Genomic DNA, 13,407 nt, shown 5'->3' on the forward strand with positions numbered 1-13,407 from the left:
GGCAACCATGGTCCAGCCTCAGGCTTTATACCATCAATTTCTCATCTGAGTCTATTCTTTTTACTAAAATTTTTAGAATTTCAGAGTTGGACATAACCTTAGAAATCACATGGTCTAACTCCATCATTAAAAAAATGGAAAAACAAAGGCTCATAGGGAAAGGAACTGACTGGGTCTAAGTTATCCAGCTCCTAAGAGCAGAAGCGTAGACTAGGAGACTGAAGTACAAATACCCTCACCCCAGGACAATATTACACATCTCCCATCTTCTCTCTCCAATTTTTTCTCTTATAATTTATTTGATGAACAATGGGGTTGTTCTATCATTTGCCCCAATTTGGATTTTGCTGATTGCATCCCCATGGTGTAGTTTAACATGTTCTCTTAAAATGGTATTTTTTAAAATGTGGGGAAAAAAAGAATATATTATCATGAAGAAGGAGTAAACTATTTTCATTATTTTCACAACATTTAGATATTAAAACACGCTATACTGCAAAATTTCTTTTTAAATGAGATTAATTTACCTAGCTGTAAATGACTTTTGGCTTTATTAAAAATGTCAATTTTATCACAAAATAAGTTACTAAAAATCGTTCTATATTGACAAAAGAGAAAGAAATAAAACACTTGCAAGATTCATAATACATGGCTCTTGTTGGTTTTATTACAAGAGAATGAAAATGCTCTCTACAAACACTTCCCAGAAACTATAGCTATTTATACACAATTCATTTGTTACCTTTTCTGCACAGCAATGCATTATCTAGAGGTCTCCCAGAGTCTGTAAAGAGATTTGTGTCTTGCAGTCTCTCCCTCCACATCAAAACTGTGCAAAATCAGTAGATTCCTTCTAAGTTTTATTACTCTACTTAAATCTATGAGGTTAAGAACGGTGTAACTATACTTTAGGAGGATTTAATCAACCTTTTATCATAATGTATTCACTGGGGACTCCAGTCAAGAACAGTTTTTAAAGTTATATTTTAAAATATCAGTAAAATAAGTTTCATGGGATTATGTGAAAAATATAAGGAAAATGATAATTAATTCATAACACCTTTTCTACACTTAATAGTTGCCTGACAATCAATTCTTCAGGAGATGGGATTTGGCTTTTACATTATTATATTTCCTACAGAAATAAGCAGTACAGCAACAGTCCTACTAGATACTCAATAAATGTTTGGTTAATTTATACAAACAACTGAATTTATGACCCTATACAATTATGGGAGACTTCAGCCTTAATATTAATTAATTTGTTCTCTAAATATTTATTTTCACTCATCGTGTGTCAGGCACTTTGCTGGGCACTGGATGATAATTCAAAGCCACATCCAGTATTTTCCTGCTTTTAACAATTGTTTAGACTATATAGCATTGAATATTCTGTGTAATCCTTAAACTGAAAGACCAAAGAAGTGGGTAGCAGCCGTGAGAAACTCATGGGAAAGCCACTACTGAATTTGACGAGAGGATGAAGAGAAGACAGTTTTTGTAGCTGCCTAGCTCCTGGCAGAGTACTTGGCACATGTTAGGTGCTCAATGACAAAATGTGGGTGTCACCAATAACAATAGCAGCCAACATCTATTAGGTGCCTCCTCTGAGCTAGGTAGGCCCCATTTTAAGCACTTTACTTGCATTATTTTATGGATTTAATGGAAGAGTATGAATTCACACTCTTAAAGGAAGAGTATGAATTCTGGAGCCAGATTGCCTGGATTCAAATCCGGCCACTGCTACTTACTATTTATATAATATTGGTGGAAATTACTGACCTTCTCTGTGCCTTAGCTTCCTTAAGTGTAAAGGAGGATAGTATTAGTACCTACCTTATAAGATGGTTGTGAGGAATACATGAATTAGGATTTGTTAAGCCCTTAGAACAGCTTCTGGCACATGGCAAGAGTTGTTTAAGCTTGTTTAATCCTCATCACAACCTTGTGAGGTAGGGCGAATTATCCCACCCCCATCCTAGAAATGAGAAACATAAGCAGCTCGCATAGGCAACTTCCCAAAGCTCATGCACCTAGTGTGTGGTTGAGTGCAGGCCTCTGCTCTCACACTTCCTGCACTCAGCTACCCTGCACCGAGCCACAGGCCCTCTGTGTTTCCTGGGCAGTCTCCCAGCAGCAGAGTGATGACCTAAGTTTGTCTTTCTTATAGCATCACACAGAAGAGTGTCAGAATTAGCAGCTCGGTAGGTTATTATCTTAGGAGAAAACACAGAAGGAAAAAGAAGGGAGTGTGGGGGCTTCCCTGGTGGCGCAGTGGTTGAAAGTCCGCCTGCCGATGCAGGGGACACGGGTTCGTGCCCTGGTCCAGGAAGATCCCACATGCCGCGGAGAGGCTGGGCCCGTGAGCCATGGCCGCTGAGCCTAGGCCACGACAGTGAGAGGCCCGCGTACCACAAAAAAAAAAAAAAAAAAAAGAACAGAGTGAGAGGGAAGATGTTTTTCCCCCTATGTATTCAGAGACTTCAGATCTGCCTGGAAGAACAAAGCTCATTATTTGCCATACCTTGTTCAATTCTTTTTCATGATTTGGTTGATCTGGGGTCACTGCAAACAGCTCTTTCCGTTGTTTTTCTGATTCTTTAATAGATGGTGAATAAGATGATTCAAGTCTACAAATTATAATGAGTAAAAATTAAGCTTAACTTGATAAATTGTTATGATTATATTGTTAATTTAGGCCATCATAGGATGCAGAGATAGATTATTAGTCTGCTGGAAACATTTCTAGTTACAGAAATGGCAAGTTCTAATACATTCAGGTCCCATAAGTATTTGCATATTTAACTGAGTGCAAATAGTCTTAGTGAAAAAAATAAAACCTAGTTATTAATATGGAATTTCAATTATACATTAAAAATTGGCTGAATACTGGATTTGCATATGTAGATAAGATTTTTGGATAAGATGAAAAGACTGTTTGGTATAATAAAATAGCTTGGGAGCCAGTTTAAAAAAGAAAATACACCTGACCTGCTTCTACATCGTGGAAAGGAACTATGTCAGGAGATGTCCGAGGGGAGCCGCTACTCTGTAAAAGTGATTCAAAATGATTAAATCTGACAGGCTACCCAGAGAGAGTGCAAATATGTCTATTTTTTGGCTGCTCAATTTATAAAATGGAATAGCAACCATATATGGACACTAGAGAGGAAAGGCAGAAACTAGTATAAAAAGTACCATTTCCAAAGGAAGGTTGGAGAACTAGAAACAGGTAATGTTCACTTCCACATCAGGGAGGTTGGTAAAATTAAAAAAACATTAAAACAGAAAAATAAAGATAACCAGGCAAGGAAAGAAACATGCTTTCCACTATTGCTGGACTAACCTGGTAGAGTCTGGGGTTTTGAGGAATGTACCCACCTATAAGTGAGCATAATTTTAGATTTCCAAAGAGCTTTTAAAAAAGTTCCACAAATCAAAAACTTAAGCCACACATTCAAACACAACAAAATCTGAGTAATGATAGAGAAATAACTAATGTAAAGATGGAAAATAAAGGGCTCTTTTAAAAGGTATAAATGAATAGTGATATCCCTGACGTACATATGTCTGGACTAGACTGCTTTTTTTCTGATTATCAAATATACATGTTAAGTGTAGAAAACAGTTTATCAGAGTATATACTGTGATAAATTGTCATCTAGGAAAAACTGTTGTCAGCATTTTTGTGTATATTAATTGTCTTTTTTGCCTGTGCATATGTGTATAAAAACATACATGTTTCCTGTACAATTAGAATGTACTGAACACATTATTTTTCAGTCCCCTTTTGTTTCCCACTCAGTAATATATTGTGAGTGTTTTATCCAATATTCTCCTAAAACATTATTTCAGGATCAATCTTAAATTTCTCTTGTTTGCTATGATTTTAAAAAGGTGAAAAATGAAATTTCCTATTTTTTTAATTCTTCCTAAGCAATTCAGGGAGTGGAATGCTGAACTGAATGGTAAAACCTCATAATGATCTTATAAATTTCAGCGAGTGAATGGAACAAACGTCAAGCTTTAATGTGGACAAGTTCAAAGAAGAAAACAATAATCATGCTAATATAAAGGAACTATTATTTAGCTTGTAAGAAGGGAATGTAGAAATTATTTTTATAACTCTCAGAACATATCAGTCCAAGGTGTTTCTATAAGTGAGAAAAGAAAAAGCTAACAAAATCTTAGCATTATGGAGAAAGGCTCTGAAAATGAATGAAGACATTATAATGCTACTATTATAAAGCTATTGTGTGTCTACAGTCAGTCGCCTTGGCTGCTTCACCTTAATAGAGCTGTAAAGACAAAACAGAGTCTAAATAAAAAAAAAAAACCAAAACAATAAAGAGGATAGAATCATGTTCATATGAGAACAAACTAAAAGAATTAGAAACTTTCAGTGGGAAAGATGAAGGCTGAGAAGACCCTGCCCAAAGTCTAAAATACAATGGAAGCTGTGAAAAGTTAAATATCTATCTTTTCATCAAATCTCAGAATACTAGAACTGAAGAATATCCTCCAAATTAGAAAGATGTAGCTTGGAGACCAAAATATATACCAACTTAAATAGAAGACGGCAAGCAGGCATACCAGAAGAGTCGTATTAGCCAAATATGTGAATAACTGCAAGATTTTAGATTAAATCATGTATTGAAGGACAGTTGGCAATGTCTGGAATTCAGCATTGGCCTTGTGAGGAAGTTCCAGAGAAAATACCTACAATGCTCTTCACAAACCAGAGCTAGACATGGGTTGAATGGTTTGCTCTTGTAGGAAACTTCTTACGTTTTTAGGCATATACATTCCTTGCGCGAAGACATTTCTCACCAACTCACCACGCTGGGACAGTGCCTTGCACATAATATATTTCCAATGGATTTATTAATGATCAGTAGTGATGACATATAGCTTATATATTTGAGCACTCTATAATGCTAACTGGCTAACAGGCATTCTACCATCCCTGGTTAGATGCACAGTAGGTCATTTTTACGGATCTTAATTTGCCATTTGTTGTTAAGTGTAGATCTCAAAGAAATGCTAGCAGATCCCACAACTTTGAAGAAATAGTTATTGCCTTTAAAACAATGTAATTATCCTTCAATAAAATATCCCTTACCATTTAGCTATTCAGTTTCTAAAGTCCTATCATTGGTCTGGCATTAGCCTTCAGATGTATGAAGGATTCAAGTTCTAATGAGAATTAGAACATCAGTGAATAGTTAGAACAGTCAAACTGTCTATTCACAAACATAAACATTTAATAATCCTCTGAAGTCCCATTTCCTTTGTGGTTATGTAGTACACAATATCTGTCTGATTTTAAAAAAGGGAAAAAAAGTCTGGTCTAACAAAACCTCTAATGGAACTGACACGGTGGTGAGCGTGGAGGCCAAAATAAATACAACATTTATGAGTGAAAAGTTAGTAACAGGTTTAAGGCCAATAAAATAAAAACATTTGAAAACTATGGAATAAATCTTATGTATCAACACTGATAATTAAATACCAGCTCTATACTATTGCTTTTACGATATTCTGAAGAATAAAGTTCTAAGAAAGTCTCTAACTTCATTATGACACATAAATATCCACATATCAGAACATGATATAATTTTCTAGGTGAGTAAAGATACTGATTTTGAAGATAAAATAATCACTAACTTTTTTTTTTTTTTGCGGTATTCGGGCCTCTCACTGTTGTGGCCTCTCCCGTTGCAGAGCACAGGCTCCGGACGCACAGGCTCAGCGGCCGTGGCTCACGGGCCCAGCCGCTCCGCGGACCTGTGCACGACCGGGGCACGATCCCGCGTCCCCTGCATCGGCAGGCGGACTCTCAACCACTGCGCCACCAGGGAAGCCCCCACTAACTTTATTTTTAATATTACCTAATAATTAACAGCATGTTAATATAAAACTGACTTTTAATTCTAGTTTCAAATATAAAACTCTTAAAAATATTCAAACATGATGTTTTGAATAGTTTTTCTCTGGCTGCTGAATATAAAAATATACCTTTTTTTATTTTCTGGAGCACTTTGGCACTCTCCTAGCTTTAATAATTCTCTGTGCAACTGCAATCGTTCCATTTCTATAATTCTCAAGAGATCATCACGTGATTGTAACTCACTTTTCACCTCTGAGAGTCCTGCTGCCATGGCCTAAATAAAAACATCAAAACATTTCAATCCTCACATTTGGATACCATGATGTATAATACTTTTAAAAATATTTAACATCTATGAAGCAGTCTAATTTCCAATGAACTGATATATAATCCTTTGCTGGCTCTGTCTTACAGAATTTCATTCATTTATTCAACAAATATTTACTGAGCTCTTACTCTGTGCTCAGCACTGAGGATACAGTCACAGGATCTGTCCTCATGAGCTTACAGTCTAGTGATAAAGACAAAGAAGCATCCAAATATGGCCATACTGTATGAAAGAGGGAAACATAAAAAGTATGAATAAAATATCAATGCATAAAATTTGAATTAATGCAAATAATTCCCAATTTAAATAAGATAATAGCCAAGAAAAATCTAATTTCAAAGCTGGCCAACAAAGTGAATTATAAACCATGGTTTACGGTTCCACTATTGCCCAATAGTAGCCCTACTTCAGCTGGTAACTAGAAATACCAGCAATCCTGTGAGCCCAGTGTTTTATTTGGCTAATAGCAGGGATTTGAGCAAGTTTAGAAGCTGTTGGGAAGGATCTAGTTGGGAGAGAGAAGGGGTAATACTAACAGTGTCAGGTTCCTGAGAAGGTAGGTGAGGTGGGTCCCAAAGCACAAGTGAAAGAACTGCCTAAAGCAAAAGAGTCCCTCTGCTCCTGCAGTAGGAAAGAAGGAAGGAAGATGGAATGGAGACACGTATATGCATTTGGAAATGGGGAGCTAGGAGAGGGGCTACCTGTTGGCTTTTATTTTCCTTGTGAAGGAAAAAGGCAATGTCAGGTCAGTGGAAGGAGAGGTGGAGGTGGGGGTAAGGGAGGGGTTTTTGAGAGTGGAGAAGGTTTGAGATGGCCTTCAATGGGCATGGGAGAGTTAGTTGTTTGGAGCAACACAGTAGGACTCCTGGCAATGTTGATACTCATTTGAGGTTTGTGCCCATGACCTGTTGAGTGACCTTCTCCAGCAGAACTTGGCTGCTCTCTGGGAGAGAGGAATGGAAGAGTCCTTTCATATCAACAGTTCTCCTCCACTCAATTACACAGAGAAATGAACATTTATTAATGTAATTAATATTAAATACATATTAATATATTTGATGACCCAAGTCATCAAATCCATCACCATTTTTATAGATGAGGAAATTGAGGGCCAGACTTGGTCCAAAGTTACATAGCTCATAACTGGCAGATTCTGGAATGGAAAAATCCAGATCTTTTGTCTACTAGTCCAGTTAGAACATTCAAGACGCAAAAATAATTGTTTCGTGCAAAATAAGTAAAGCAGACCTGTAGCTTATCGGTAAAGATGGGGGGGGATGTTGCTCTGAGGGCACTGCTAATAAAGGCTGTAAAGAAACCACTGTTGACATTTTCAAAAAATCATTTGTTCAATAATGCTTTATATATCAATAATAGATTCATTCAAATATAATCCATATACCATAAGATGCACCCACTTAAAGTGTACAGTTCGGTGGATTTGAGAATATTCACAAAGTTGTGCAAGCATCACCACTATCTAACTCCAGAACAGTTTCATCACTCCTAAAATAAACCACATACCCATTAGCAACTGCTCCTCATTTTCCCTTCCTTCCAACCCCTGGCAACCACTACCGTATGTTGTGTCTCTATGGAATTACCTATTCTGCACAATTCATACAAATGGAATCATATGACATGTGGCCTTTTGTGATTGGTGCCTTTCTCTGGGCATAACGCTTCCAAGGTTCATCCATGTTGTAGCATGTATCAGTACTTCATTCCTTTTTATTAATAATATTTAATTGTATAGATATACCACTTTATTTATTCATCAATTGATGAACGTTTGGGTATTTCCTTTTTTTAGCTATTACGAATAATGCTGTTATGAAATTCATGTATAAGCTTTTACGTGGACATACGTTTTCTTATTAATTCTTATGCAAAATTCACAGCTTAGGATTATAATCATGCAGACAGTATAGGACATATGGGTTCCCAGATAAACTGTCCTTTTTTTTTTTTTTTTTAACCAAAGCCTTAAATATAATGTATTATTTTCCAGGAGACCTAGAGACCTGGGCTCAGTAAAAGACCTAGCTGCAATACTTTAGCCCCAGAAATTCCTGGCTGATTTGGAAATAAGAATGAAAATATATTCAAATAGGTGACCTAACAGACTTGTTTGGATAAAGTCCTTGTCTCAAACAGCAGGGATTTTTCAGATGAGGTTAAAATTCCAAAATAAACAAAAGAAATGTGAAACAATAGATTAGCAAATAGAAAGACAAATTAACTTGATGTGAATTTCATCGATTACTTTACCCAATTGAGGAAGGCACTCTCCCGGCTCCCTGCATTGCAGATTTACTACCAGGAAGCAATCTAACATGAACCTGCATCTAGAAGAGTGGGCCTGCCTTCACTTGCGGAAGGGGTGGGGTACAAAAGGGCTCTAACTCCAGGACAATGAAATGTAGTGTCACCATGGAATTCTGTAAAATGTGATAACAATGGAGTCTATTTGTGTACTGTCATTAGAAAATAATACCTAAAAGAGAGACATTTGGGGCTTCCCTGGTGGCACAGTGGTTGAGAGTCCACCTGCCGATGCAGGGGACACGGGTTCGTGCTCCGGTCCGGGAGGATCCCATGTGCCACGGAGCGGCTGGGCCCGTGAGCCATGGCCACTGAGCCTGCGTGTCTGGAGCCTGTGCTCCGCAACGGGAGAGGCCACAACTGTGAGAGGCCCACGTACCGCCAAAAAAAAAGAGTGACATTTGGAGATATCATTAAGGGAAAAAAAAGCTTATTTGTGATCTAGCTGCACAGGTAGAAGAATTTATATTAGAATTGAAACTTTTACAATAATAATGATTTGACAGGTTTTTCTAACATGAAGGAATATGTGAAAGTTTTTAATTATAATTGACAGCATTATGTAAAATTGACTAGAAAGTGCAAAAAAAGAAGCTTTGTTGATAGTGATAAATTGATTTGTTTTTTGACTTGTGTAGTATCCCTTTGAATTCAATGTTAATAATACTGAGTTGACACAAGAATTGGTGATTTAACTTAGATTAGGTGATTTAAAATTAGCATGCTTTTGTATAAAAGTCAAATCAATTATTTGTCAGTGTGGATGCAAATATTCAGGAAAAATGATTCTTTGGTACTTGATTCAGTTACTGGAACACTTTCAAGTTTGCTTGGAACAACTTGGGTATGTAAATCTCTACTTTTTTAACTGTAAATTTTATGAAATCTTAATACAGATTGGGAACTTCCGGTGAATACTAAACATCCAAATTGAGATGTGTAAGTGTAACATACACACCAGATTTTGAAGACTTAGTATGAAAAGAAATGTAAAATACCTCATTAATAATTTTTTACATTGATTATATGTTGAAATGATAACTCTTTGGATATATGTTGTGCTACATAAAGTTTATTACTATTATCTATTAATTTCATCCATTTCGTATTACTTCTTTTAGTGTGGCTACTAGAAAAGTTTAAATTACGTTTGTGGTTTGCATTATATTTCTATTGGACAGTGCTGCTCTAGTACCTTAATGACACATTAACAAGCAAACAAAAAAGGTCCATTTTTTGGGCATAGATATTAGAAAAAAATGCAGAACAATTTATTTCTGTCATTAACTGCCAATGGGAAATATTGTACACTTTCAAAATGTGAGTAATGCAGCACAGTAAATAAACATACGCAAAGGAATTAATAGCTATGCTGACACATTTCAAGGTTGTGGAAAGACAAGTGAGAAGATGTGATTCGTGTGAAAATTCAGAAGCAGTTGGCATTAAAGTGTGTTGTAAACTAAAGAGAATTTTATATACAATAAGTGACAGTAATTCAGACTGAAATGGTTGTCTTTTTAAATTCATGTGCAAGACGTGGAACACCATCATATGACAGTTTTGCAAAAAGAGAAGAGAAACTTCTTTCTAAATACATGCACTGGTTACAGTGATTATTCACTTCTAATTATTCCCATTTGGTAAAATATAAATTTTGTAAAACTAGTTTGAGGCCCATCTGTTTAGTTAGAAATTTGCTTAATGGTTTGAGAGAAGCAGTGAGTTTGAACCCTCAATCAGCTATCAAGCAGTAAATAATTGATACTTATTCTAAAGCAAAAGAATGAAACGTAAGTAAAATTTGGAAGTAAAACAGGGAAAAGGCCAAACAAAAGCATCATTTTCAGCATTTTTTTCTAGTTGCATCAAAATTAATTAGTGTTTTCCTGGAAGTAGAAATCTTAGCTTTTAGACACCTTGAAGTTTTTGAAGCAAATTACTTCTCAAAAATCTTTTCATTAGAACTATAATATATATTTTTTGTGTGTGTGTGAAACATACTCCAGAATAATTTGCTTTTTTTTCCTGCAAGTGAACCCTTGTGATCCTGGTGCAGCCTCTAGAAGTATAAAGACAGCTGCAAAATGTAAATTTAAGTCGTCTTTAAATCAGGGCCAGAGGTGTGACCCGTGGCCCCTGTCCAGGGGGATGAAGGGGAAGCAGCCCCTGGGAGGAAGGGGAGCCTGTCAGAACTAGTAGTCACGCAAACCCAGCTCCACCAGGACTGGTGGGCTGATGGCGAGCTAAACACTAGAAAACTAGAACCTGGACAAGCTCTAGAGCAGAAGAGGGGGGCTCGTCTCACTTACATTCTAGTGAATCCAGAGAAAGCATCATGGATAACTTTTCTGTTTCTAGAAGATATATGACTTTCTCAGTGTTTAGCATTTGTGGTTTAGCCTGGTTTGTGTACATCTGCTTTCTCATTTGTATTGGAATAACACCCCCTCCCCAAACAAAGCTGGAGTTTGGGGTGGGAAGCTGTACTTCTCGTAGAAATGCCACAGGATAGGAGAAGCTGGGAGCCTGTGCTCTGTCCCCTTCCCAACGTGGGGACAGGGGAACACAGAAGATAGATGCTGGCAGAGAAAGAAGTGAAAGGATGAATCCCACACGTAATCCCACATACAATGTGGCAGAAGGAGGGAAGGAGAAGTCGGCCCAACACTAAGAAGTGACCCTGGGAAGAAGAGCCTGAGGTGGAATATCTTAGAGAAGTGGGAGTCTGCTCAGGCAATGACCTGGAAAGGTGACCTCAGCCTGAGGAGGGAATAGAGCGGAACTAAGAAATGGGCCAACTGACACAGAGGAATCAGTAGAAAGAGGCTGAATGTTTGCTGGTGGGAGATAAGACCTAGAATGGGAGAGAAAACCACAGAATGTCTCAAGTAACTGGGAGAGCCATGAATAAGAAATACATATTTAGTCGAGAAATTGGTAATGATCAATTTTGATGAATTCTGCATAACCTTCTTAGCGGTTCCAAGAGAGAGACAAAAAAAAGATTTTTGAGTTAAGAAAAAAATTATTCCTTGGAAAAACCATCCATCACATCTACCAAGGTGGAGTTACCTCCTATTTGGTAAACGATTATGATAAGGTTAATGGTGATAAATCACAGGGAGTGACCCTCATGCCTCTCAGGGAGGTGATTAGATTGTCAAACCCTTAATCATTTCCTGGATCTCCAGCCCAGGATTCCTGAGAGGCGAAGAGGCACAGTGTCAGAGAGAATGAACACTGGGGACAGAGGGTGTGGTGTGGCTAAAGGGCCATGGCTTTTAGGAAGAGAGGTCTGTGAGAGACCACTGTTCTACTGCACTGGTAATATTTATTATCACGTCGCTGCAGAACCCGAGTGCACCTAGTGGGGAAAAGTACCCATGGAAATACTGAATTTACTCATCAAGTAAGAATTACTTATTAAGAGGAAATATGAGCTGGATTTACATATGTAATAAAAAATTAGCTTTCTAATCCACATGGCTGTTGAGTCATCATTTGTACAACTCATGGGCTACAACAGTTGAAAAACAAATAAATCTTTACCTGGCACTGTCTTTGGTACATTTTCAGTTCTTGTAAGAGCTTCTGATTTTCATCTTGTAACTTATTCCTGCTTAACGCTATTTCACTCACAGCTGATTTTAATTTTTCAATAATGAACTCATCTCTTTCATTGGTTTCACAACTGGTATCTGGTTCGCATATCCAAGGAATTTCAGAGCTGCTGTCTTCTTCTATGCCCTGTTTTTTACTATTTAGTGGAGTTTGGTAACTTTGCGCCTGTTTCTGAGAAATATGAAAATTGTGTCAGTTAAGTGAAGAATATCATATTTAAGCTTACATAAAGTTCAAGAATGATAGAAAAGAATTAGTAAAAAATCTTTAAATATATTATTAGATAATGAAGCTTTGTCCTTCATAATTCAGTCTTGGGTTTATTCTAAAACCTCAATTTCAGGTGGCATAAAGAGAAAATATATCTGTATAACCTCAGAGCAAAGATGCAGAGTAGAGCAGATGGCTTTTGCTAGGGAATTCTTATTCAGCAAAAAAGAAAATATAGAAGATATGAAAAAAAGCATAGATTCAATTACATAATAGCTGAAAATGTCTCTATGACAAAAAATAAACAAAATAAAACAAAAAATCTGGATTGTACAAAAAAGTTGTCAACATGTATAACAAGGGTAGTTTCTGATGTACAAAAACTTCTACACATCAATAAGAAAAAGACAAACAACACAAAAGAAAAGTGGGCAAAGTTTATGCACAGGCAATTCACAGAAGAGGAAATGAAAAAGGCTGAGAAACACAAGAAGAGATGCTCAACCTTACAAGTAGTCAGAGAAACGTAAAGCAAATGAAGTCAAGGTTACTATTAGTCCATCAAGTTAGTAAAAATCAAAAGACAGATAGTCCATGCTGGTGAGAGTAGGGGTAGTCTTGTTGCCTGTTCATGAATTATAAATTACTATCATTTTTAAGAAAGGAATCTGCTATTTATTAAAATTTTGAATGAACACACCCTTTGGCTCAGCGATCATTTCTAGGATTTTTATTTAACAAAACGAAAGTATTCGTATTTAAAGATGTACATACAAGGGTATTTGTTACACTACTGTAATAGCAGAAAACTGGAAACAACCTGAGTGTTAGTTAATAAGGAAATGATTGAAAGAATTATGGTACATCTGCGATATACTATGGTATATATGATATATATACACTATATACTTTGAAATATTTTAATTAAGTAGTGACTCAAAAGGCTATTCATGGCTTATTAAGTAAAAAAGCAAAATTTAAAAAAGAAAAATATACAATTTCCACACAAGCATATATTTACATATCTGTA

General features: G+C 36.5%; 1 protein-coding gene across 5 annotated transcripts in view; it reads right to left on the reverse strand.

The window, feature by feature from the left end:
- The window catches only part of DEUP1 (deuterosome assembly protein 1), a 233,610-nt gene that overhangs the window by 47,221 nt on the left and 172,982 nt on the right, over positions 1–13,407 (reverse strand). For all 5 annotated transcript variants that reach the window (XM_032639856.1, XM_032639855.1, XM_032639858.1 and 2 more), the window contains 3 exons: positions 12,096–12,338; positions 6,019–6,164; positions 2,525–2,630 (listed from right to left, as the gene is read on the reverse strand). In XM_032639856.1, coding sequence (XP_032495747.1) covers positions 2,525–2,630; positions 6,019–6,164; positions 12,096–12,338 — 495 coding nt within the window. The remainder of the gene's footprint in view (positions 1–2,524; positions 2,631–6,018; positions 6,165–12,095; positions 12,339–13,407) is intronic.

The sequence above is a fragment of the Phocoena sinus genome, chromosome 8 (genome assembly GCF_008692025.1).
Source record: "Phocoena sinus isolate mPhoSin1 chromosome 8, mPhoSin1.pri, whole genome shotgun sequence".
In the NCBI taxonomy this organism is placed as follows: domain Eukaryota; kingdom Metazoa; phylum Chordata; class Mammalia; order Artiodactyla; family Phocoenidae; genus Phocoena; species Phocoena sinus.